Source organism: Brachionichthys hirsutus, chromosome 6 (assembly GCF_040956055.1).
Source record: "Brachionichthys hirsutus isolate HB-005 chromosome 6, CSIRO-AGI_Bhir_v1, whole genome shotgun sequence".
In the NCBI taxonomy this organism is placed as follows: domain Eukaryota; kingdom Metazoa; phylum Chordata; class Actinopteri; order Lophiiformes; family Brachionichthyidae; genus Brachionichthys; species Brachionichthys hirsutus.
In genome coordinates, this window is record NC_090902.1 from 15,734,820 (window position 1) to 15,759,806 (window position 24,987).

The 24,987-nt window shown below is 58.3% G+C and overlaps 2 protein-coding genes across 4 annotated transcripts in view; one reads left to right on the forward strand and one right to left on the reverse strand.

Moving 5' to 3' along the window:
- dnd1 (DND microRNA-mediated repression inhibitor 1) overlaps positions 1–13,860 on the forward strand; it is a 16,004-nt gene extending 2,144 nt beyond the window's left edge. Inside the window, 5 exon segments of the mRNA XM_068740123.1 lie at positions 3,310–3,415; positions 3,725–4,050; positions 11,586–11,718; positions 13,384–13,496; positions 13,498–13,860. Of these exon segments, the coding sequence (XP_068596224.1) occupies positions 3,310–3,415; positions 3,725–4,050; positions 11,586–11,718; positions 13,384–13,496; positions 13,498–13,860 (1,041 nt within the window).
- A 1,699-nt stretch (positions 13,861–15,559) lies between these two features.
- On the reverse strand, positions 15,560–23,631 carry hars (histidyl-tRNA synthetase). Of its 3 annotated transcripts, none has more exons than XM_068740256.1 (13): positions 23,509–23,631; positions 21,676–21,765; positions 21,194–21,313; positions 21,014–21,109; positions 20,668–20,793; positions 20,487–20,594; positions 20,316–20,414; positions 19,267–19,360; positions 18,079–18,206; positions 17,111–17,356; positions 16,918–17,034; positions 15,890–16,036; positions 15,560–15,820 (listed from the first exon to the last, which is right to left on the reverse strand). In XM_068740256.1, the coding sequence occupies exons 1-13, from the start codon at positions 23,596–23,598 to the stop codon at positions 15,704–15,706; spliced, it is 1,578 nt and encodes a 525-aa protein (XP_068596357.1). In that variant the 5' UTR covers positions 23,599–23,631; the 3' UTR covers positions 15,560–15,703. The 3 variants fall into 3 exon arrangements, with proteins under 3 accessions (XP_068596357.1, XP_068596356.1, XP_068596358.1); XM_068740255.1 differs by having other exon boundaries at positions 18,079–18,209; XM_068740257.1 differs by lacking the exon at positions 23,509–23,631 and adding an exon at positions 21,833–21,924.
- Between the last annotated feature and the right edge of the window lie 1,356 nt (positions 23,632–24,987).

The window sequence follows — 24,987 nt, forward strand, 5'->3', positions numbered from 1 at the left end:
TCTTAGCAAAGCAAAACTGGTTAAGATGTACCCTCAAATCGACCCAACTTGTGAAAGATGTAAATTGGCAGATGCTACTTTGATCCATATGTTTTGGTTCTGTCCCAGGATACAACAATTTTGGGGGGGTGTCTGTGATATATTTTCTTCCATATTTAGCATCAGGTTAACACATAACCCATTATTATTTTTGTTTGGGGTTGATACTGAAGGCTTGGCACTACCGGCAGGGGGTCAGAAATTAATCGCCTTCTCGACATTGTTGGCACCACGTTTAATTCTTTTGAAGTGGAAGGATGCGGCTCCACCCACTGTGTCACAGTGGATTAAAGCTGTATTATTATATCTTAAACTAGAGAAGATCAGATTTGTTTTGAGGGGTTCTGAAAAAGAATTTTATAAAGTATGGAAGCCTTTTCTAATATTTTTTGACCAACCTTCTACTCAGGTCCAGGAGTGACCGTCTGTTTGATCCAGCATATTTGTGCTCACTCAAGTACAAAAGGTCTTATTTTGTGTTGATGTGAAATGTAATATGTTGTTTGATTGACAGTGAACAGGGGTGGGTTTGGGTGGGATTTATTGACATTATTTTTATTTTATTTGTTTCCCTTATTTCTATTTTTATTCTTTGTATGGTCTGTATTTCTGTTCGTTATTCACTGTGTGAAATTAATAAATATATTAAACATCAATTGTTGATGATTTATGTACGAAGGACTTTCAACAGAAACAAGACCGCAAGGGCTTTTTAGAAATGCTCCTCTTAGACAGGACGTTTGACTGTACTTGTACTGTAATACATGCTACTGTGTGACTGTACTTGTACTGTAATGCATGCTACTGTGTGACTGTACTTGTACTGTAATACATTCTACTGTGTGACTGTACTTGTACTGTAATACATGCTACTGTGTGACTGTACTTGTACTGTAATGCATGCTACTGTGTGACTGTACTTGTACTGTAATACATGCTACTGTTTGACTGTACTTGTACTGTAATACATGCTACTGTGTGACTGTACTTGTACTCTAATACATGCTACTGTTTGACTGTACTTGTACTGTAATACGTGCTACTGTTTGACTGTACTTGTACTGTAATACATGCTACTGTGTGACTGTAGCTGTACTGTAATACATGCTACTGTGTGACTGTACTTGTACTGTAATACATGCTACTGTGTGACTGTACTTGTACTGTAATACATGCTACTGTTTGACTGTACTTGTACTGTAATACATGCTACTGTGTGACTGTACTTGTACTGTAATACATGCTACTGTGTGATTGTACTTGTACTGTAATACATACTACTGTCTGACTGTACTTGTACTGTAATACACGTTACTGTCTGACTGTATTTAGACTGTAATACATGCTACTGTTTGACTGTACTTGTACTCTAACATTCTATCTAATAAATATATTCATTCATTCACTCATACTTTTACTGCTGCTGGAGGGTCCAGATACTTTTACTCCTGCTGGAGGGTCCAGATACTTTTACTCCTGTCGGAGGGGCCAGATACTTTTACTGCTGCTGGAGGGTCCAGATACTTTTACTGCTGTCAGAGGGGCCAGATACTTTTACTGCTGTCGGAGGGTCCAGATACTTTTACTGCTGCCGGAGGGTCCAGATACTTTTACTGCTGCTGGAGGGTCCAGATACTTTTACTCCTGTCGGAGGGTCCAGATACTTTTACTGCTGTCAGAGGGTCCAGATACTTTTACTGCTGTCGGAGGGTCCAGATACTTTTACTGCTGTCAGAGGGTCCAGATACTTTTACTGCTGCTGGAGGGTCCAGATACTTTTACTGCTGTCAGAGGGGCCAGATACTTTTACTGCTGTCAGAGGGGCCAGATACTTTTACTCCTGTCGGAGGGTCCAGATACTTTTACTGCTGCTGGAGGGTCCAGATACTTTTACTCCTGCTGGAGGGTCCAGATACTTTTACTGCTGTCAGAGGGGCCAGATACTTTTACTCCTGTCGGAGGGGCCAGATACTTTTACTCCTGTCGGAGGGGGCAGATACTTTTACTCCTGTCGGAGGGGCCAGATACTTTTACTCCTGTCGGAGGGTCCAGATACTTTTACTGCTGTCAGAGGGGCCAGATACTTTTACTGCTGTCAGAGGATCCAGATACTTTTACTGCTGCTGGAGGGTCCAGATACTTTTACTCCTGTCGGAGGGTCCCCTCCCCCTCCCCCTCCCCCTCCCTGGCCCCGCCCACCCCACCCTACGCTCCTCCTCCCGGTGTCTCCGTGTTCGCAGCTTCTTCAGCGCGATGGAACATCAGGTAAGAAGCTCAAGTGCGTTCCTCAAACGTTCTCGCTCTGACGTCACCGGCTGGGCCGCAGCTCGGCCCGGGTTCGGCCGGGCCGCTTCACGGGCCGTGACGCACCACGTCGGCTACATGTCTGGACGTGACGCGGGGGGGGGGGGCACATGGCGAGCTGTTCACCTGCGCGGCAGTGAACAGGTGAACAGCTCGCCATGTGCCCCCCCCCCCAGCAGCCCAGCCCAGCCCGACTACTAACTAGTCTTAAAAAGTGGCGCCGGAGCCAGCGAACCGAGCCGGGGGGGTCCGGGGGGGTCCACGCTCCACGTGAAGCTTTCTGCAGCAGGAACGAGCTCAACGCGCACGCTCCTAATTATCGCTGCTCTGCACTGATAGGGTAGCGGGGGTGACGTCATCAGCAGCTTGTCGTTAGCTTTATCATTCAAAGCCAGCAGGTCGGTGTTTGGGAGGTCCGGCTCATCGAGACCGGCCCCTCTAGCGGTCCGGCTCACCGAGACCGGCCCCTCCAGCGGTCCGGCTCACCGAGACCGGCCCCTCCAGCGGTCCGGCTCACCGAGACCGGCCCCTCCAGCGGTCCGGGTCACCGAGACCTGCCCCTCTAGCGGTCCGGGTCACCGAGACCGGCCCCTCTAGCGGTCCGGCTCACCGAGACCGGCCCCTCTAGTGGTCCAGGCTGGAGGTGCTGCTCACTGAGACCCCGTAGCAGCTGGGCCCTCTGCAGACCTGAGGAAGGCCCAGACGGGGAACCAGAGGGCCCGGTGGCTCTGGGTGAGGACGTTGGCCATCGTGGTGAGTTCCTCCTTGTGATCCCCGAGACGCTGGAGCAGGAACCGAACCGCCTGCAGAACCAGGTCCGAGTGACGGAGAGCTGGTTGTGTCTGATTACTGGCTGTGGTTACCGGTCGGGTCCAGCGGGGGGCGATGTGTCCAGGCCTGGTAGACTTCACCGGGCTCGGCTAAAGGCTGGGTGTGTGTCCTCCCCCCCCCCCCCCCCCCCCCCAGATGCTGAACCTGGGCCGTGTGAAGCAGCTGGAGGCGTGGCTGAAGACCACCAACGTAACGCTGGCCCAGGTCAACGGCCAGCGGAAGTACGGCGGCCCCCCTGAGGGTGAGTGGACCCCCCAGGGACCAGACGGCGGTCCAGCTGAAGACCCGGGTCCAGTTGAAGACCCGGGTCTAGCTGAAGACCCGGGTCCAGCTGAAGACCCGGGTCTAGCGGGTCCGGAGAGGCGGAAGCATCTAATAAAGATGCTTCAGTTTAGACGCGGTTACACAGACGGGTTTGATGGTTTGCCCACGGCGCCGAACCGTGGGTCACGCTCGCGTCCGGCGCCGTGGGTCGTGCTGCTCAGAGCAGCTCTAGTTCTGTCGGGTCAAATAGAACAGATTCTTACCCCCCCCCCTCCCCCCCCCCCAGCGTGGGACGGCCCCCCACCAGGCTCCCGCTGCGAGGTCTTCATCAGTCAGATCCCCCGAGACGTCTACGAGGACCAGCTGATCCCGCTGTTCAGCTCGGCGGGCCTGCTCTGGGAGTTCAGGCTCATGATGAACTTCAGCGGTCAGAACCGCGGCTTCGCCTACGCCAAGTACGGCACGCCGGCGGCAGCGACCGGCGCCATCCGCCTGCTGGACGGGCACACGGTGGAGCCCGGCCAGCGCCTCAGCGTCCGGCGCAGCACGGAGAAGAGGCACCTCTGTGTGGAAGAGCTGCCCCCCACCACCGGGCAGCAGGACCTTCAGCAGGTAGGGGGGCTGAGGAAGAGGAGGAGGTGAAGGTGAAGGTGCAGCTGGGCTCAGGGTGGGCTGAGGAGGAGGTGAAGGTGCTGCTGGGCTCAGGGTGGGCTGAGGAAGAGGAGGAGGTGAAGGTGCAGCTGGGCTCAGGGTGGGTTGAGGAAGAGGAGGAGGTGAAGGTGCAGCTGGGCTCAGGGTGGGCTGAGGAAGAGGAGGAGGTGCTGCTGGACTCAGGGTGGGCTGAGGAAGAGGAGGATGTGAAGGTGCTGCTGGGCTCAGGGTGGGCTGAGGAAGAGGAGGAGGTGAAGGTGCAGCTGGGCTCAGGGTGGGTTGAGGAAGAGGAGGAGGTGAAGGTGCAGCTGGGCTCAGGGTGGGCTGAGGAAGAGGAGGAGGTGAAGGTGCTGCTGGGTTCAGGGTGGGCTGAGGAAGAGGAGGATGTGAAGGTGCTGCTGGACTCAGGGTGGGCTGAGGAAGAGGAGGATGTGAAGGTGCTGCTGGGCTCAGGGTGGGCTGAGGAAGAGGAGGAGGTGAAGGTACTGCTGGGCTCAGGGTGGGCTGAGGAAGAGGAGGAGGTGAAGGTGCAGCTGGGCTCAGGGTGGGTTGAGGAAGAGGAGGAGGTGAAGGTGCTGCTGGGCTCAGGGTGGGCTGAGGAAGAGGAGGAGGTGAAGGTGCTGCTGGGTTCAGGGTGGGCTGAGGAAGAGGAGGAGGTGAAGGTGCTGCTGGGCTCAGGGTGGGCTGAGGTGAAGGTGCTGCTGGGCTCAGGGTGGGCTGAGGAGGAGGTGAAGGTGCTGCTGGGCTCAGGGTGGGCTGAGGAAGAGGAGGAGGTGAAGGTGCTGCTGGGCTCAGGGTGGGCTGAGGAAGAGGAGGAGGTGAAGGTGCTGCTGGGCTCAGGGTGGGCTGAGGAAGAGGAGGAGGTGAAGGTACTGCTGGGCTCAGGGTGGGCTGAGGAAGAGGAGGAGGTGAAGGTGCGGCTCAGGGTGGGCTGAGGAAGAGGAGGAGGTGAAGGTACTGCTGGGCTCAGGGTGGGCTGAGGAAGAGGAGGAGGTGAAGGTGCTGCTGGGTTCAGGGTGGGCTGAGGAAGAGGAGGAGGTGAAGGTGCAGCTGGGCTCAGGGTGGGCTGAGGAAGAGGAGGAGGTGAAGGTGCTGCTGGGCTAAGGGTGGGCTGAGGAAGAGGAGTAGGTGAAGGTGCTGCTGGGTTCAGGGTGGGCTGAGGAAGAGGAGGAGGTGAAGGTGCTGCTGGGCTCAGGGTGGGCTGAGGAAGAGGAGGAGGTGAAGGTGCTGCTGGGCTAAGGGTGGGCTGAGGAAGAGGAGTAGGTGAAGGTGCTGCTGGGTTCAGGGTGGGCTGAGGAAGAGGAGTAGGTGAAGGTGCAGCTGGGCTCAGGGTGGGCTGAGGAAGAGGAGGAGGTGAAGGTGCTGCTGGGTTCAGGGTGGGCTGAGGAAGAGGAGGAGGTGAAGGTGCTGCTGGGCTCAGGGTGGGCTGAGGAAGAGGAGGAGGTGAAGGTGCAGCTGGGCTCAGGGTGGGCTGAGGAAGAGGAGGAGGTGAAGGTGCTGCTGGGCTCAGGGTGGGCTGAGGAAGAGGAGTAGGTGAAGGTGCTGCTGGGCTAAGGGTGGGCTGAGGAAGAGGAGGAGGTGAAGGTGAAGGTGCAGCTGGGCTCAGGGTGGGCTGAGGAAGAGGAGGAGGTGAAGGTGCAGCTGGGCTCAGGGTGGGTTGAGGAGGAGGAGGTGAAGGTGAAGGTGCAGCTGGGCTCAGGGTGGGCTGAGGAAGAGGAGGAGGTGAAGGTGCTGCTGGGTTCAGGGTGGGCTGAGGAAGAGGAGGAGGTGAAGGTGCTGCTGGGCTAAGGGTGGGCTGAGGAAGAGGAGTAGGTGAAGGTGCTGCTGGGCTCAGGGTGGGCTGAGGAAGAGGAGGAGGTGAAGGTGCTGCTGGGCTCGGGGTGGGCTGAGGAGGAGGTGAAGGTGCTGCTGGGCTCAGGGTGGGCTGAGGAAGAGGAGGAGGTGAAGGTGCTGCTGGGCTCAAGGTGGGCTGAGGAAGAGGAGGAGGTGAAGGTGCTGCTGGGCTCAGGGTGGGCTGAGGAGGAGGTGAAGGTGCTGCTGGGCTCAGGGTGGGCTGAGGAAGAGGAGGAGGTGAAGGTGCTGCTGGGCTCAGGGTGGGCTGAGGAAGAGGAGGAGGTGAAGGTGCTGCTGGGCTCAGGGTGGGCTGAGGAAGAGGAGGAGGTGAAGGTGCTGCTGGGCTAAGGGTGGGCTGAGGAAGAGGAGTAGGTGAAGGTGCTGCTGGGCTAAGGGTGGGCTGAGGAAGAGGAGTAGGTGAAGGTGCTGCTGGGTTTAGGGTGGGCTGAGGAAGAGGAGGAGGTGAAGGTACTGCTGGGCTCAGGGTGGGCTGAGGAAGAGGAGGAGGTGAAGGTGCAGCTGGGCTCAGGGTGGGTTGAGGAAGAGGAGGAGGTGAAGGTGCTGCTGGGCTCAGGGTGGGCTGAGGAAGAGGAGGAGGTGAAGGTGCTGCTGGGCTCAGGGTGGGCTGAGGAAGAGGAGGAGGTGAAGGTGCTGCTGGGCTCAGGGTGGGCTGAGGAAGAGGAGGAGGTGAAGGTGCTGCTGGGCTCAGGGTGGGCTGAGGAAGAGGAGGAGGTGAAGGTACTGCTGGGCTCAGGGTGGGCTGAGGAAGAGGAGGAGGTGAAGGTGCGGCTCAGGGGGCTGAGGAAGAGGAGGAGGTGAAGGTGAAGGTGCAGCTGGGCTCAGGGTGGGCTGAGGAAGAGGAGGAGGTGAAGGTACTGCTGGCTCAGGGTGGGCTGAGGAAGAGGAGGAGGTGAAGGTGCTGCTGGGTTCAGGGTGGGCTGAGGAAGAGGAGGAGGTGAAGGTGCAGCTGGCCTCAGGGTGGGCTGAGGAAGAGGAGGAGGTGAAGGTGCTGCTGGGCTAAGGGTGGGCTGAGGAAGAGGAGTAGGTGAAGGTGCTGCTGGGTTCAGGGTGGGCTGAGGAAGAGGAGGAGGTGAAGGTGCTGCTGGGCTCAGGGTGGGCTGAGGAAGAGGAGGAGGTGAAGGTGCTGCTGGGCTCAGGGTGGCTGAGGAAGAGGAGGATGTGAAGGTGCTGCTGGGCTCAGGGTGGGCTGAGGAAGAGGAGGAGGTGAAGGTGCAGCTGGGCTCAGGGTGGGCTGAGGAAGAGGAGGAGGTGAAGGTGCTGCTGGGCTAAGGGTGGGCTGAGGAAGAGGAGTAGGTGAAGGTGCTGCTGGGTTCAGGGTGGGCTGAGGAAGAGGAGGAGGTGAAGGTGCTGCTGGGCTCAGGGTGGGCTGAGGAAGAGGAGGAGGTGAAGGTGCTGCTGGGCTAAGGGTGGGCTGAGGGAGGAAGAGGAGTAGGTGAAGGTGCTGCTGGGTTCAGGGTGGGCTGAGGAAGAGGAGTAGGTGAAGGTGCAGCTGGGCTCAGGGTGGGCTGAGGAAGAGGAGGAGGTGAAGGTGCTGCTGGGTTCAGGGTGGGCTGAGGAAGAGGAGGAGGTGAAGGTGCTGCTGGGCTCAGGTGGGCTGAGGAAGAGGAGGAGGTGAAGGTGAAGGTGCAGCTGGGCTCAGGGTGGGCTGAGGAAGAGGAGGAGGTGAAGGTGCAGCTGGGCTCAGGGTGGGTTGAGGAAGAGGAGGAGGTGAAGGTGAAGGTGCAGCTGGGCTCAGGGTGGGCTGAGGAAGAGGAGGAGGTGAAGGTGCTGCTGGGTTCAGGGTGGGCTGAGGAAGAGGAGGAGGTGAAGGTGCAGCTGGGCTCAGGGTGGGTTGAGGAAGAGGAGGAGGTGAAGGTGCTGCTGGGCTCAGGGTGGGCTGAGGAAGAGGAGGAGGTGAAGGTGCTGCTGGGCTCAGGGTGGGCTGAGGAAGAGGAGGAGGTGAAGGTGCTGCTGGGCTCAGGGTGGGCTGAGGAAGAGGAGGAGGTGAAGGTGCTGCTGGGCTCAGGGTGGGCTGAGGAAGAGGAGGAGGTGAAGGTACTGCTGGGCTCAGGGTGGGCTGAGGAAGAGGAGGAGGTGAAGGTGCGGCTCAGGGTGGGCTGAGGAAGAGGAGGAGGTGAAGGTGAAGGTGCAGCTGGGCTCAGGGTGGGCTGAGGAAGAGGAGGAGGTGAAGGTACTGCTGGGCTCAGGGTGGGCTGAGGAAGAGGAGGAGGTGAAGGTGCTGCTGGGTTCAGGGTGGGCTGAGGAAGAGGAGGAGGTGAAGGTGCAGCTGGCCTCAGGGTGGGCTGAGGAAGAGGAGGAGGTGAAGGTGCTGCTGGGCTAAGGGTGGGCTGAGGAAGAGGAGTAGGTGAAGGTGCTGCTGGGTTCAGGGTGGGCTGAGGAAGAGGAGGAGGTGAAGGTGCTGCTGGGCTCAGGGTGGGCTGAGGAAGAGGAGGAGGTGAAGGTGCTGCTGGGCTCAGGGTGGGCTGAGGAAGAGGAGGATGTGAAGGTGCTGCTGGGCTCAGGGTGGGCTGAGGAAGAGGAGGAGGTGAAGGTGCAGCTGGGCTCAGGGTGGGCTGAGGAAGAGGAGGAGGTGAAGGTGCTGCTGGGCTAAGGGTGGGCTGAGGAAGAGGAGTAGGTGAAGGTGCTGCTGGGTTCAGGGTGGGCTGAGGAAGAGGAGGAGGTGAAGGTGCTGCTGGGCTCAGGGTGGGCTGAGGAAGAGGAGGAGGTGAAGGTGCTGCTGGGCTAAGGGTGGGCTGAGGAAGAGGAGTAGGTGAAGGTGCTGCTGGGTTCAGGGTGGGCTGAGGAAGAGGAGTAGGTGAAGGTGCAGCTGGGCTCAGGGTGGGCTGAGGAAGAGGAGGAGGTGAAGGTGCTGCTGGGTTCAGGGTGGGCTGAGGAAGAGGAGGAGGTGAAGGTGCTGCTGGGCTCAGGGTGGGCTGAGGAAAGAGGAGGAGGTGAAGGTGAAGGTGCAGCTGGGCTCAGGGTGGGCTGAGGAAGAGGAGGAGGTGAAGGTGCAGCTGGGCTCAGGGTGGGTTGAGGAAGAGGAGTAGGTGAAGGTGAAGGTGCAGCTGGGCTCAGGGTGGGCTGAGGAAGAGGAGGAGGTGAGGTGCTGCTGGGTTCAGGGTGGGCTGAGGAAGAGGAGGAGGTGAAGGTGCTGCTGGGCTAAGGGTGGGCTGAGGAAGAGGAGTAGGTGAAGGTGCTGCTGGGTTCAGGGTGGGCTGAGGAAGAGGAGGAGGTGAAGGTGCTGCTGGGCTCAGGGTGGGCTGAGGAAGAGGAGGAGGTGAAGGTGCTGCTGGGCTCGGGGTGGGCTGAGGAGGAGGTGAAGGTGCTGCTGGGCTCAGGGTGGGCTGAGGAAGAGGAGGAGGTGAAGGTGCTGCTGGGCTCAAGGTGGGCTGAGGAAGAGGAGGAGGTGAAGGTGCTGCTGGGCTCAGGGTGGGCTGAGGAGGAGGTGAAGGTGCTGCTGGGCTCAGGGTGGGCTGAGGAAGAGGAGGAGGTGAAGGTGCTGCTGGGCTCAGGGTGGGCTGAGGAAGAGGAGGAGGTGAAGGTGCTGCTGGGCTCAGGGTGGGCTGAGGAAGAGGAGGAGGTGAAGGTGCAGCTGGGCTCAGGGTGGGCTGAGGAAGAGGAGGAGGTGAAGGTGCAGCTGGGCTCAGGGTGGGCTGAGGAAGAGGAGGAGGTGAAGGTGCTGCTGGGTTCAGGGTGGGCTGAGGAAGAGGAGGAGGTGAAGGTGCTGCTGGGCTCAGGGTGGGCTGAGGAAGAGGAGGAGGTGAAGGTGCAGCTGGGCTCAGGGTGGGCTGAGGAAGAGGAGGAGGTGAAGGTGCTGCTGGGCTCAGGGTGGGCTGAGGAAGAGGAGGAGGTGAAGGTGCTGCTGGGCTCAGGGTGGGCTGAGGAAGAGGAGGAGGTGAAGGTGCTGCTGGGTTCAGGGTGGGCTGAGGAAGAGGAGGAGGTGAAGGTGCAGCTGGGCTCAGGGTGGGTTGAGGAAGAGGAGGAGGTGAAGGTGAAGGTCCAGCTTGGCTCAGGGTGGGCTGAGGAAGAGGAGGAGGTGAAGGTGCTGCTGGGTTCAGGGTGGGCTGAGGAAGAGGAGGAGGTGAAGGTGCTGCTGGGCTAAGGGTGGGCTGAGGAAGAGGAGTAGGTGAAGGTGCTGCTGGGCTCGGGGTGGGCTGAGGAGGAGGTGAAGGTGCTGGCTGGGTTCAGGGTGGGCTGAGGAAGAGGAGGAGGTGAAGGTGCAGCTGGGCTCAGGGTGGGCTGAGGAAGAGGAGGAGGTGAAGGTGCTGCTGGGTTCAGGGTGGGCTGAGGAAGAGGAGGAGGTGAAGGTGCTGCTGGGCTCAGGGTGGGCTGAGGAAGAGGAGGAGGTGAAGGTGCTGCTGGGTTCAGGGTGGGCTGAGGAAGAGGAGGAGGTGAAGGTGCTGCTGGGCTAAGGGTGGGCTGAGGAAGAGGAGTAGGTGAAGGTGCTGCTGGGTTCAGGGTGGGCTGAGGAAGAGGAGGAGGTGAAGGTGCTGCTGGGTTCAGGGTGGGCTGAGGAAGAGGAGGAGGTGAAGGTGCTGCTGGGCTCAGGGTGGGCTGAGGAAGAGGAGGAGGTGAAGGTGCTGCTGGGTTCAGGGTGGGCTGAGGAAGAGGAGGAGGTGAAGGTGCAGCTGGGCTCAGGGTGGGTTGAGGAAGAGGAGGAGGTGAAGGTGAAGGTGCAGCTGGGCTCAGGGTGGGCTGAGGAAGAGGAGGAGGTGAAGGTGCTGCTGGGTTCAGGGTGGGCTGAGGAAGAGGAGGAGGTGAAGGTGCTGCTGGGCTAAGGGTGGGCTGAGGAGGAGGTGAAGGTGCTGCTGGGCTCAGGGTGGGCTGAGGAAGAGGAGGAGGTGAAGGTGAAGGTGCTGCTGGGCTCAAGGTGGGCTGAGGAAGAGGAGGAGGTGAAGGCGCTGCTGGGCTCGGGGTGGGCTGAGGAGGAGGTGAAGGTGCTGCTGGGCTCAGGGTGGCTGAGGAAGAGGAGGAGGTGAAGGTGAAGGTGCTGCTGGGCTCAAGGTGGGCTGAGGAAGAGGAGGAGGTGAAGGTGCTGCTGGGCTCAGGGTGGGCTGAGGAGGAGGTGAAGGTGCTGCTGGGCTCAGGGTGGGCTGAGGAAGAGGAGGAGGTGAAGGTGAAGGTGCTGCTGGGCTCAAGGTGGGCTGAGGAAGAGGAGGAGGTGAAGGTGCTGCTGGGCTCAGGGTGGGCTGAGGAGGAGGTGAAGGTGCTGCTGGGCTCAGGGTGGGCTGAGGAAGAGGAGGAGGTGAAGGTGAAGGTGCTGCTGGGCTCAAGGTGGCTGAGGAAGAGGAGGAGGTGAAGGTGCTGCTGGGCTCAGGGTGGGCTGAGGAGGAGGTGAAGGTGCTGCTGGGCTCAGGGTGGGCTGAGGAAGAGGAGGAGGTGAAGGTGCTGCTGGGCTCAGGGTGGGCTGAGGAAGAGGAGGAGGTGAAGGTGCTGCTGGGCTCAGGGTGGGCTGAGGAAGAGGAGGAGGTGAAGGTGCTGCTCTGTGCTGCCTGCAGGATGTGGTCACGATGAAGAACCGTCCTGCCAGGGAAGTGGCGACCACAGATTTATTTAGGAAAGAAAATGAGTTCTTGCTTTGAAATAGATAAATCCAGATGATAAAACTGACCTTTGACCTGCAGCATCCGACATTGTTTTAGGAGCTGCCGTCTGTCCCGCAGGTGCTCCGCGTCCTGACCGAGGGGGTGGAGAGGGTGTCTCTGAAGGCCGGGCCTGGTATCGAGGGGGTGTCTGCCATAGTTGCCTTCTCGTCCCACTACGCTGCTTCCATGGCCCGGAAGGTTCTGGCTGAAGGTGGGGCCCGTGTGGACCGTGTGGACCGTGTGGACCGTGTGGCCCGTGTGGACCGTGTGGCCCGTGTGGACCGTGTGGACCGCGTGCCCGCGTGGACCGTGTGGCCGTGTGGACCATGTGGACCGTGTGGACCGTGTGGACCGTGTGGACCGTGTGGACCGTGTGGCCCGTGTGGGCCGCGTGGCCCGTGTGGCCCGTGTGGACGTGTGGACCGTGTGGACCGCGTGGACCGCGTGGACCGCGTGGACCGCGTGGACCGTGTGGTCCGTGTGGTCCGTGTGGACCGTGTGGACCGTGTGGCCCGTGTGGACCGTGTGGCCCGTGTGGACCGTGTGGACCGTGTGGACCGTGTGGACCGTGTGGCCCGTGTGGACCGTGTGGACCGCGTGGACCGCTGGACCGTGTGGTCCGTGTGGACCGTGTGGACCGTGTGGCCCGTGTGGACCGTGTGGCCCGTGTGGACCGTGTGGACCGTGTGGCCCGTGTGGACCGTGTGGCCCGTGTGGACCGTGTGGACCGCGTGGACCGCGTGGACCGTGTGGTCCGTGTGGTCCGTGTGGACCGTGTGGACCGTGTGGCCCGTGTGGACCGTGTGGCCCGTGTGGCCCGTGTGGCCCGTGTGGACCGTGTGGACCGTGTGGACCGCGTGGCCCGTGTGGACCGCGTGGACCGCGTGGCCCGTGTGGACCGCGTGGCCCGCGTGGCCCGCGTGGCCCGTGTGGACCGTGTGGCTCGTGTGGACCGTGTGGACGTGTGGACCGCGTGGCCCGTGTGGACCGTGTGGACGTGTGGCCCGTGTGGCCCGTGTGGACCGTGTGGACCGTGTGGACCGTGTGGCCCGTGTGGCCCGTGTGGACCGTGTGGACCGCGTGGCTCGTGTGGACCGTGTGGACCGTGTGGCCCGTGTGGACCGTGTGGACCGCGTGGCTCGTGTGGACCGTGTGGACCGTGTGGACGTGTGGACCGCGTGGCCCGTGTGGACGTGTGGCCCGTGTGGACCGTGTGGCCCGTGTGGACCGCGTGGCCCGTGTGGCCCGTGTGGACCGTGTGGCCCGTGTGGACCGTGTGGACCGTGTGGCTCGTGTGGACCGTGTGGCTCGTGTGGACCGTGTGGCCCGTGTGGACCGCGTGGCCCGTGTGGCCCGTGTGGACCGTGTGGCCCGTGTGGACCGTGTGGACCGTGTGGACGTGTGGCCCGTGTGGACCGTGTGGCCGTGTGGACCGCGTGGCCCGTGTGGCCCGTGTGGACCGTGTGGCCCGTGTGGGACCGTGTGGACCGTGTGGCTCGTGTGGACCGTGTGGACCGCGTGGCTCGTGTGGACCGTGTGGACCGTGTGGACCGTGTGGCTCGTGTGGACCGTGTGGACCGTGTGGCCCGTGTGGACCGTGTGGACCGTGTGGACCGTGTGGACCGTGTGGACCGTGTGGCTCGTGTGGACCGTGTGGGACCGTGTGGCCCGTGTGGACCGTGTGGACCGTGTGGACCGTGTGGACCGTGTGGCTCGTGTGGACCGTGTGGACCGCGTGGCCCGTGTGGCCCGTGTGGACCGTGTGGACCGTGTGGACCGTGTGGCCCGTGTGGACCGTGTGGACCGTGTGGACCGTGTGGACCGTGTTCCGGTGCTGCTGCAGCCGTGACCATCACTACTTCCTGTTTTTGTGCAGCTTTCAAGAAGCAGTTCAATCTGACGGTCTCTGTCAAGTGGCACCCGGTCCAGAAGCCAGGGGGCCAGGGGCCGCCCCCTCCTCAGAAACCCCCCAAGGGCCTCCTGCCACCGCCCCTCCTCGGCTCCCCACAGCCCTCTGCCCCCCCCCCCGGGCTTCTGCAGGGCGGTGGGAGGTCTGGCTGCTGCCCCGAGCCCTCCCGGCCGCTCTGTCTCTGCTCCATCACCGGCACCCACCGGCACCCACCTGGACCAGGTGCTGGAGGGGTCCGGGTCAGGCCGGCTCTACAGCCACACCGGCCCCGATGGATTCCTGTACCTCTCCTACAGGATGCTTATCCCCGGGACACGCACGCCATTTGAAGGGGTGGTCACGATCTTACCCGGAGCCAGCGGCGGCACCGTCCTGGACGAAGCCCACCAGGCAGCGGCCCGGCAGATCCTGCTGAGGCTGCAGGGGAACCGGAGCCTGATGTGACCGACTGCACCGGTTCACTTTGTTCAGCATGTTCAGCATGTTCTCAGGTTTCATGTGGTTTCATGTGGTTTCATGTGGTTTGATGTGGTTTGATGTGGTTTCATGTGGTTTGATGTGGTTTGATGTGGTTTTCCGAATGCTTTTATATTCCTTATAGACTCTGTTGTCTCGTTTTAACTTGTTTCATTCTGATGTTTGTTTCATGCATGCTTTTTATTGTCGGTTCTTTTTGCTTTCTCATTTTAAATAAATGAGATTTGAGAACATTATTGTGTTCCTTTATTTGAATGGATGTATCGAAGACCTGCAGTGGACTCAACCACCCACCGGGGGAACCGTAGGGTACGGGTGCATTGTGGATTGGGTGGCACACACACACGGTCTGCCGATGGATGGTCCAATCCGTGGTGATGGTCTCCCTTTTCAAGAAGGGGTTGGAGGGTCTCCTCCAAATCCAGGGGGGTCACACTTATCAGCCTTTCTGGGAAAGACAAGATCCCAGATCCCAGTAATTGAGATGAGTTCCCTCTGCAGGGTGGCTGGGGGCCCCCTTAGAGACGGGGGAGGAACTCGGAGTAGAACCTACTTGGGACGCCTCGTGGACGCCCCCCTGCGGCGGTGCTCCGGGCCTGTCCCGCGGAGACGAGGCCTCGGGGAAGACCGAGGACACGACGGAGAGACTGTGTCTCGGCTGGCCTTGGAACGCCTCGGGTTTCCCCCAGAGGAGCCGGAGGAGGGGTCAGGGAAGTCTGGAACTCTGCTGAGACCGTTCTGGCTTTGGCTCGGGTGGTAGATCGACAGGTCGGTGGTTCGAATCCCAGCTCTGACTGGCCGCATGTCGAAGTGTCCTTGGGCAAGACGCTGAACCCCAAATGTCTCCCAGCGGGTCTGGCAGCAGTCGCCCACTGGAGTGTGTGTGTGAGTGGGTGAGTGCGTGTGTGAATGGGTGAATGTGCGTGTAAATGGGTGAATGTGTGTGTGAATGGGTGAATGGGTGAATGTGTGTGTGAATGGGTGAATGTGTGGGTGAATGTGTGTGTGAATGGGTGAGTGCACGTGTGAATGTGCGTGAATGGGTGAGTGTGTGTGAATGGGTGAATGTGCATGTGTGAATGGGTGAGTGTGTGTGAATGGGTGAATGTGAGGCCTCATGTAGAGCTTTGAGCACCGGGGAGGTGGACCAGCAGTCCGTTAGCGACCCGGATGAGAGGCTGACGGCCGGGTAGAAGCTCGTTCAGCCCGTTGCCCAGGTAACGGGCTTTCATCCGGCGAGAAGAATCTCTTTCATTCTGCGGCGAATCCGGTTCATCATTCGACCCGGTTTTATTTACGGCTCAACGGTGCAGCTCCTTATCTCGCCGTCGAGGCTTCGGCGGGGCTCAGAGCGGCGTTACGCTCTCAGGATGAAAAGCTGAGAACTGTAATCAAATCCTGAATAACGATCTGGATCATTACGCCGTAACAAGAGGACCACGTAGCCCCAAGTTTCACTTCCAGGTCGTTACGATCTTCACGTTCTGCTCGCATGCGGTCGAATAGATTTAAAGTTTAAGCCGTCCGTCGTCACAGACCCCAGAAACGGAATTAAGACGCATCCAAACGGCCTCCGATGGTTCCAGGTCTACCGACTCGCGTTGGAGGAATACTAATACTAATAGTACTACTGCATGGCTTCATGGATTGAGAACAGGATACCAGAACGAGGAAAGCGTTTATTTCAGACACGTTGATCTCCTCTTTGGTCTGCTTTGTCCCGTAGCAGTGTCCTGCTCAGATAAAAGGCTGAGACATGTAGGACGCGACGCAGTGAGGCGTCCCTCCACAAGGTGCAGCCCAACACGCTCTACAGGGGGCGAGACGAGGAACCCTGCAGGGTCAGCGGTTGAGCGGGACGGATGGTCTCGGCCTCCGAGGTCCTCTTCCTGATTTCACCAATAAGATCCGCTCTGGAGACATCGACCTGTGGACAGAGACCGCGTCAGGGAGCCCCGGGCTGTGAGGACGGGAGGCGTGTTCTGATCAGGGGTACCTCCTCTCTGGTGGACACGACGCGGAGCTTTACGACTCCGTCCTTCAGCTCCCGTTCTCCCAGGATGGCCACCAGGGGGATCCCAGACTCCTCACAGTGCTGCAGCTGACTCAGCAGTTTTGGGTTCTTCTTGTACATCACCTCTGCCTGAACACACAGAGGACAGCGGTTAACGCCCCCCCAGCGTGGCTCCAGAAGCTTCCCGGTTTGCCCTCCATCCGAGAGGTCTCTGAAAACAAACCGGACCTCCAGAGCAGGGCTGCAGCGAGGACCCCTTTAAAACGGGCCGGAAACTGCTGCCGCGTACCGCCAGGAACCGAAGCGCAGCTCGCTTCCACACGAGAGGGGGCGCCAGAGCGGAGGGAACACAGTCCAGCGTGGCGGCGGAGACGGAGAAAAGAACGGCAAAGAACGGAGGAAGGAGTCCAACGAAAACGACAAACCGTCCCAAGTTTGGGACCGTTTCAAGCTAGAAAAGCACGGTGCAATGTTAGCGCGGTCACCGCAGGGCTACACCGACGCTGCGGCACTGAACCCGCAGCACGGGAGCGCTGGGTCTCTGCTGCGTGTCCTTCAGGCAGCTCAGCATTAAGCTAACGGCTAACGCGGAAACGCTCCCAGCTACGAACAAGGCAAAGAGTTAAAGACACACACACACACACACACACACACGTACACACACGCACACACACACACACACGTTCACACACACACGTACACACACGCACACACACACACACACGTTCACACACACACACACACGTACACACACGTTCACACACACACACACACACGTACACACACGCACACACACACACACGTACACACACGCACACACGTGCACACACACACACACACACACACACGTACACACACGTACACGCACACACACACACGCACACACACACGCACACACACACACACGTACACACACACACACGTACACGCACACACACACATACATGCACACACACACGTGCACACACACACGCACACACACACACACGTGCACACACACACGTACACACCTTAATCCCAGCATCCCAGAGCGCCGCGGCGAGCTTCAGCCTCTCCTCCAGCAGGTTCTTCTGCGCCGCCGCCACCAGGACCTGAACCTCCGTGGTGCGAACCCGCTCCGCCGAGGCCTGAAGGGCAGGACGCGGTTACAGTCCCGGCGGTCCCGCCCTAGCGTTTAGCTCAGGGGTTCGGGCAGCGCGTTACCTCAGCTTTCTGCTCCATGATGGAGAAGATCCTCTCGATGCCGATGCTGACCCCGACACAGGGCACCTTCCTGCCCTTGGGGTCAAACATGCCCACCAAGCCGTCGTACCGACCCCCGCCAGCCACGCTGCCCACGCCGACACCCTCCTCTGCAGCCGGGGCCCCGCCGGCCTGGGTCAGGACGGCCTCATAGATGATTCCTGTGTAATAGTCCAGCCCCCGAGCAAGACTGAGGTCGAAGACCACCTGGAGGCGCCGGCGAGGGACAAAGGGACAGAGCAGCAGCTATGAGGACACGCCGTACCGTACGTTCCGGACGATTCAGCGCACCTGATTGAGCCACGCCCACTAAACCTAAAAAGCCGCAGGTCGTAACGTGAGATTGTTCAGCAGCCGGCCAGAAGTCATTGATCGCCATCTTCATCTTCATCTTCATCTTCCTCCTGCGCTCTAAAACCAATAAAGTCGTCTTCTTCAGTGTCGGAACTCAACGGCCTCAGAATTAGGTCCTCACAAGAACTCCGTCTCTCTGTTGTCCCTCTTAGTGTCCCGTCCAGGTCTTCAGGCTGCGTCTCCGTCTCCATCGGTTCACTGATTCCATAGGACGACCCTCTCAACCGCCCGCGCCACCGTCGCCCCAACAGAGCTCTGACCTCTGACCTCTGGGGGAACGTCCCTGAACACTGAGGACGTGTCGGGATGTACCCATGAGGAGTGTAAACGACGTTCCAGCTCCGGGCTCCTGCTTCTCAACGTCCCCTCACCCGGGATGTCCGGGATGGACCTCCGGCTCCAACCCGTCGTCGGTTCTGGCTGAGGACAGTCGGGACTCTGTCTGCCTGCCGTGTCCGTGTGTCTGATGTCCATCGGTCCACCGTGACCGGCGTGATGCGTCATTGGTCTGATGTGAAGAGGTTAAATGTACCGGCTCGTAGTCCGGGACACACGCCGCTATCAGCAGGTCTCACCTTGTCTGTGACCTGGAACAGCTGCAGGTAACTGAAGAGCAGCTTCATGTCAGCCAGGCCAGCACAAGCCTGCTGGCTGTGGGACAGGGCCTGGTCCTGCAGGAGGCGCTCTGCCAGGTCCTTTCCACCTGCTAACCCAACATCAAGCAGACGCAGAGCAACGTTAGCTTTCCATAGAGCCCCAGGAAGTCCCCAGGAAGTCCCCAGGAAGTCCCCAGGAAGTCCACAGGAAGTCCCCAGGCAGTCCCCAGGAAGTCCCCAGGAAGTCCCCAGGCAGTCCACAGGAAGTCCCCAGGCAGTCCCCAGGAAGTCCCCAGGCAGTCCCCAGGAAGTCCCCAGGCAGTCCACAGGAAGTCCCCAGGAAGTCCCCAAGAAGTCCCCAGGAAGTCCCCAGGAAGTCCCCAGGAAGTCCCCAGGCAGTCCCCAGGAAGTCCCCAGGAAGTTCCCATGAAGTCCCCAGGCAGTCCCCAGGAAGTCCCCAGGAAGTCCCCAGGCAGTCCACAGGAAGTCCCCAGGCAGTCCACAGGAAGTCCCCAGGCAGTCCACAGGCAGTCCACAGGAAGTCCACAGGAAGTCCCCAGGAAGTCCCCAGGCAGTCCACAGGAAGTCCACAGGAAGTCCCCAGGAAGTCCCCAGGAAGTTCCCAGGCAGTCCACAGGAAGTCCACAGGCAGTCCCCAGGCAGTCCCCAGGCAGTCCACAGGCAGTCCACAGGCAGTCCACAGGAAGTCCACAGGCAGTCCCCAGAAAGTCCACAGGCAGTCCCCAGGCAGTCCCCTGGAAGTCCCCTGGAAGTCCCCTGGTCCCCTGATGCGCTGCTAGTGTCCCCCAGCTCCTGAGAGAATCCTCACAGTGTGAAGATGCTCAAAGCTCCATTCTGAACACCAACTGGAATAGAACTGGAAACCTTCCACCCCAGAACCACATCAGGGGGTCTCCTCAGATCCCAACCGCCCAACCGAGTGTTGTTAAAGGAAGAGGGGACGTCTTTGTTAAAACGTGCTGCTGGCATCAGATTCTCATCGAGCAGTTTAGAAACTGATATAAAAAATCAGCTCCGACATGCGAAACGTTCTCTTTGCATCGTGACCAATGACACATCGGCTTTCATCCTTGCTTGCTATTTTTAGACAATGACTGTGATTGGCAGGTTGTGGCTTTGTGTCCCCGTCTCCTGTAAACGTCTCACCCTGCATACTGACGTAATGGCCAATCCGGTCGGCCGCCTCCTCCGACAAGCCTTTCTCCTTCACCATCTCGTTCTTCACATCCTCCCAGGGCATCTGGAAGAAGACGACAGAAAACGGCCTGAAGGGACGGGCCAATGAAGGACAGGGTCCTACTGGGGAGTCTTTCTTTGTAAAAAGGACTCTTTGCCCGTGCCTGGCTGCGAGGCAGTCCTCCCACCAGCGTGTGGCGCTAACTCGGGATGAGAACCGATGAGATTTAGACCATTCAAATTCCGTGTACCGATCCGGTTCTTTATCGACTTTACCCGACTGGACCCACCCGACTGGACCCACCCGACCGGGACCCACCCGACCGGGACCACCCGACTGGACCCACCCGACTGGGACCACCCGACTGGGACCACCCGACTGGGACCACCCGACTGGGTCCACCCGACTGGATCCACCCGACCGGGACCCACCCGACCGGGACCCACCCGACCGGGACCACCCGACCGGGACCCACCCGACCGGGTCCACCCGACTGGGTCCACCCGACTGGGTCCACCCGACTGGGACCACCCGACTGGGACCACCCGACTGGGACCACCCGACTGGGACCACCCGACTGGGACCCACCCGACTGGGTCCACCCGACTGGGTCCACCCGACTGGGACCACCCGACTGGGTCCACCCGACCGGGACCACCCGACTGGGTCCACCCGACTGGGAACACCCGACCGGGAACACCCGACTGGGACCACCCGACTGGGACCACCCGACTGCGTCCACCCGACTGGACCCACCCGACCGGGTCCACCCGACTGGACCCACCCGACCGGGACCACCCGACTGGGACCACCCGACCGGACCCACCCGACCGGGTCCACCCGACTGGACCCACCCGACCGGGACCACCCGACTGGGACCACCCGACCGGACCCACCCGACCGGGTCCACCCGACTGGACCCACCCGACCGGGAACACCCGACTGGGACCACCCGACCGGACCCACCCGACCGGGCCCACCCGACCGGGTCCACCCAACCGGACGGCAGCTTTCATACCTTGTCCATCTTATCCACTGTAGAACAGATGGTGCGGAACTTGTCATCTGGAACGCCACACACAGCAAACATGCCATCGAGGATTCGTCTGTCGTTGACCTGGAAATGGAAGCCATGGTTACGGACGGACGCACAGACCACCGTCTGGACACGTCCCTCAACGGGGCACACCTTGATACAGAAGTCCCCGAGGTCCAGCTGGCTGAGGATCTCGTGGACGATCTTCAGACATTCAGCGTCTGGAATCATGGCGTCATACTGGCCCGCTATGTCAAAGTCCTGGAGAAGACACGGTTATCGAAGCGGCACCTGGAAGAGAGCGGCAACCCCGGAGTCCTGGAGAAGGACTCACACACTGGTAGAACTCCCGGTAGCGTCCACGGGTCATGGCTGGGTTATCGCGGCGGTACACCTTAGCGATGTGGTAACGCTTGATGTTCGTTATCTTGTTCATGGCCAGGTAGCGGGCAAAGGGCACCTGAATGGCGGCAGGTCAAGGATCTCAAATCAAAGCGAAGTGGAGCTGATGTCCAGCTGACCTGGGGTCAGAAACGAGGCAGGCGACTCAAGATGTCGGCGCTGTGACGCCGCACGCCGCTCGATAAATCACTATCTCGCCTGTGACTAGATCAAAGGACTGAGAGTGAAATATGTCCCCTCGGCGGTCCCGGTTGGACCCGAAGCCGCTCAGAGGATACCGTGAGGTCGTATCTGAGGGACAGCAGCTCTCCGCCTTGGTCTTTGAGGTCATAGATGAGTTTAGAGTCCTCGCCGTACTTCCCCGTCAGCGTTTCCTGCACGCCACGGGGAGAAAGCAAACGGTCACGTCTACCTGTGGTGATGATGATGATGATGACGATGACGTCTGTGCGACCCACCTTCAGTTCAAACACAGGAGTGTCAATGGTCTCGGCTCCGTGGCGTTTGAAGCAGCCGACGATGGCGCTGAAGACGCGTTCTCTGATGGCCATTTGCTTTGGGTTGTAGTCCCTCGTTCCCTGGGGGAGACACAGGAGCTGCAGTGAGGCCAGCCGCCCCCCCCCCGGCTTTGACTCAGGCGCTGCAGTGAGGCTAACCCCCCCCCCCCGGCTTTGACTCCGGCGCTGGACCATACATCCTGAACAGAACCCGCTGCGTTCTCTCTCTCGACTGTTCCCTACGGGGAACGGTGGCCCAGCAGAGACGTTCCTTAGCCGGAACGCTCCGGACTCGTCATAGCAACGAGGCGCACACATTCCGTTTTGGGAGCCTTCCCCCCTGATGAAGATGAATCAGCAAGGGCGTGGTCTGAATGGAGTGCTACATTGTTCATCTCTATGGCAACAGTGGCTTCAGAGGACGATGGGCGTTGTCGCCTTACCTTTGCCGTTTTGAGCACAAACTGGTGTTTGCCGTCGTCTCCTCCGAGCTGGGCCTTCAGCGCCAGCAGCTTGGCAACCTCTTCATCGATCTGGAGCACAGGAACACGACACCTACGGTTGGGTCTCAGCGACTTCCTGTCTCACCTGCACTCTTACCTGAGCCACAGTGGTGCCAGAGAAAGAGTGCAGACACCCCCCAAGACCGGCACAAGCACGGACACGAAACGCAGCCATCATGTCCACCCGACGAGCAGTTGGGTCCACCAATCAGGGGTCAGGAGAGGATTATTATGTCCATCCACAGCAGCCCGTCACAGCGGACAGGAAGTGAGTTCAGCGATGTTCAGGAGGTTTGGATCCGCCCCCCGTTGGTGAGGAAGGTCAGGTCCGGCAGGGAGAACAGGAGAAAAGTGATAAGGAACCCTCGCACTAGGGGAGGGCGGGGCATGATGCACAGGGGAGGGCGGGGCATGATGCACAGGGGAGGGCGGGGCATGATGCACAGGGGAGGGTGGGGCATGATGCACAGGGGAGGGCGGGGCATGACGCACCAGGGGAGGGAGGGGCATGATGCACAGGGGAGGGCGGGGCATGACGCACCAGGGGAGGGCGGGGCATGATGCACAGGGGAGGGCGGGGCATGACGCACCAGGGGAGGGCGGGGCATGATGCACAGGGGAGGGCGGGGCATGACGCACCAGGGGAGGGCGGGGCATGATGCACAGGGGAGGGCGGGGCATGACGCAACATCACAGCGTGCAGGATAGAACATGATGGACCAAGTTAATCAGAGCGGCGAGCTCAATGCAGCACACACACACACACACACACACACAGAGACACGCACACACACACACAGAGACACACACACACACACACACACACACACACACACACACACACACAGAGACATGCACACACACACAGAGACACGCACAAACACACACACACACACACACACACACACACACGCAGAGACACACACACGCAGAGACACACACAAACACACACACACACACACAAAGCCTCGCTTTACATGGAGCTTAACACAATTAAGAACTGTTGGACAGAATTTAACATTAAAAGCTAAAACCTCAAATACATGCAAGAATAAAATTAGCATTCAATATACTATTAAAGAAATAAATAAACCGTTTTTCCACCATGTTTCTCTGTCAGCAGGTAGCGTGGTTCCGGTTCTACTGAAAGGGGGCGGGGCAATGATCCCGATCACGTCCCGGTAGGATGGATCCAAATAGAGCTGCTAGAGCTCTGATTCGTGCAACTGAGGCATATTGCATCATCACGTTGGACAGACGTACGGTGACAGTTATACAATGACGTCATCAGCTAACGTAGCTAATGACGGCGGTTCTCTCTTGCACGGCTAGCGGGCACATAACACATTGGGCTACAAGCTAACAGCTAGCCGATTAGCTCGTCACTGATCGTGACAACTTGTTCTACCTGCGCTGAGTGACAGAGGATGACGTAGCAGCACGCGGCATGCTAACGGCGGGCTTTAGCGAACGGAACCGTGAGCGGAGGGGTCCGGTCAGACACGGTCTGGAGAGTTACCTCCATCCTGCCGCAACTCTCCGCATTTGTCCGGGCTTGGGTCCGGCTCAAGGGAGACAATGCTACGCTAGCTCCTGCTAACTGCACTACCCGTGTACCCATGAAGCTGCATTATCTAGGTGAACATTATTACCACTTACGTTCACTACTGTGAACCGGGGCTAGCTAGCTAGCTAGCTAACAACCAGCCCTGTTTAAACCAAGCGGACGTGCTAATTAAACATGAATGCTAACTGCTAAAAGGAAACACTGACCTGCTTCCGGTTGGCTTTCTCTGACTTTAACTTCCGGACGACTTCACCTTGGCTTTTAATCGCTTCTTGGATTTGCGCCTTGTCTTCCATGGTTTTTCATTGATATCGTGTCACACCTCCGCCGGCAATGTCGAGAGGAAAGCGGCTGCGGAAATGACGACACTTCCGGTAATGGTTGCTTCAAGGTCTTGATGGCGAAGATGAGCTTCCCGTTTCCGGTTTGTGAGCTTTCTCTGGCACAGGTCAGCAGTCTGGGACTCGACCATCACCCATTCCATTCTGTTTGGGGTTTACAATATTTGAAATGTTAAATACAAGATTTATGTCACGAAGGGCAAAAAACGGAGCGTCAGCTGGTCCAGATGCGAAAGAGATGAGATGAGATAGCTAGATTAAGATATTTACTTTATTCATCCGAAACTGGGAAATGTAAATGAAAATAAAGCTATTTAGTGTTCAGCCAAGACAGGAGCACGAAAACCATCCGAGTTTGATGATGATGAATATATTTATTAGATAGAATGTTAGAGCAGTACAAGTACAGTCAATCAGTAGAATGTATTACAGTACAAGTACAGTCAATCAGTAGAATGTATTACAGTACAAGTACAGTCAATCAGTAGAATGTATTACAGTACAAGTACAGTCAACAATAGCATGTATTACAGTACAAGTACAGTCAACAATAGCATGTATTATAGTACAAGTACAGTCAACAATAGCATGTATTATAGTACAAGTACAGTCAACAATAGCATGTATTACAGTACAAGTACAGTCAACAATAGCATGTATTATAGTACAAGTACAGTCAACAATAGCATGTATTATAGTACAAGTACAGTCAACAATAGCATGTATTACAGTACAAGTACAGTCAAACAGTAGCGTGTATTACAGTACAAGTACAGTCAAACAGTAGCGTGTATTACAGTACAAGTACAGTCAACAATAGCATGTATTATAGTACAAGTACAGTCAACAATAGCATGTATTACAGTACAAGTACAGTCAAACAGTAGCGTGTATTACAGTACAAGTACAGTCAAACAGTAGCGTGTATTACAGTACAAGTACAGTCAACAATAGCATGTATTACAGTACAAGGACAGTCACACAGTAGCATGTATTACAGTACAAGTACAGTCAAACAGTAGCATGCATTACAGTACAAGTACAGTCACACAGTAGCATGTATTACAGTACAAGTACAGTAAACAGTAGCATGTATTACAGTACAAGTACAGTCACACAGTAGCATGCATTACAGTACAAGTACAGTCACACAGTAGCATGTATTACAGTACAAGTACAGTCAAACATCCTGTCTAAGAGGAGCATTTCTAAAAAGCCCTTGCGGTCTTGTTTCCGTTGAAAGTCCTTCGTACATAAATCATCGACATTTAACAATACAAATAGACCTAATATTAAATTACTAAATTGATACAAAATAACAATAAAATGAAAAGACACATAATA

Coding starts and splice junctions, on each gene's coding strand:
- hars (XM_068740255.1), bottom strand. CDS start 23,598: ATGGAAGACAAGGCGCAAATCCAAGAAGCGATTAAAAGCCAAGGTGAA. Junction 21,314..21,675: donor TTGTGCTCAAAACGGCAAAG/GTAAGGCGACAA, acceptor TGTCTCCCCCAG/GGAACGAGGGACTACAACCC. Junction 20,794..21,013: donor CCCTCAGATACGACCTCACG/GTATCCTCTGAG, acceptor GCCGCCATTCAG/GTGCCCTTTGCCCGCTACCT.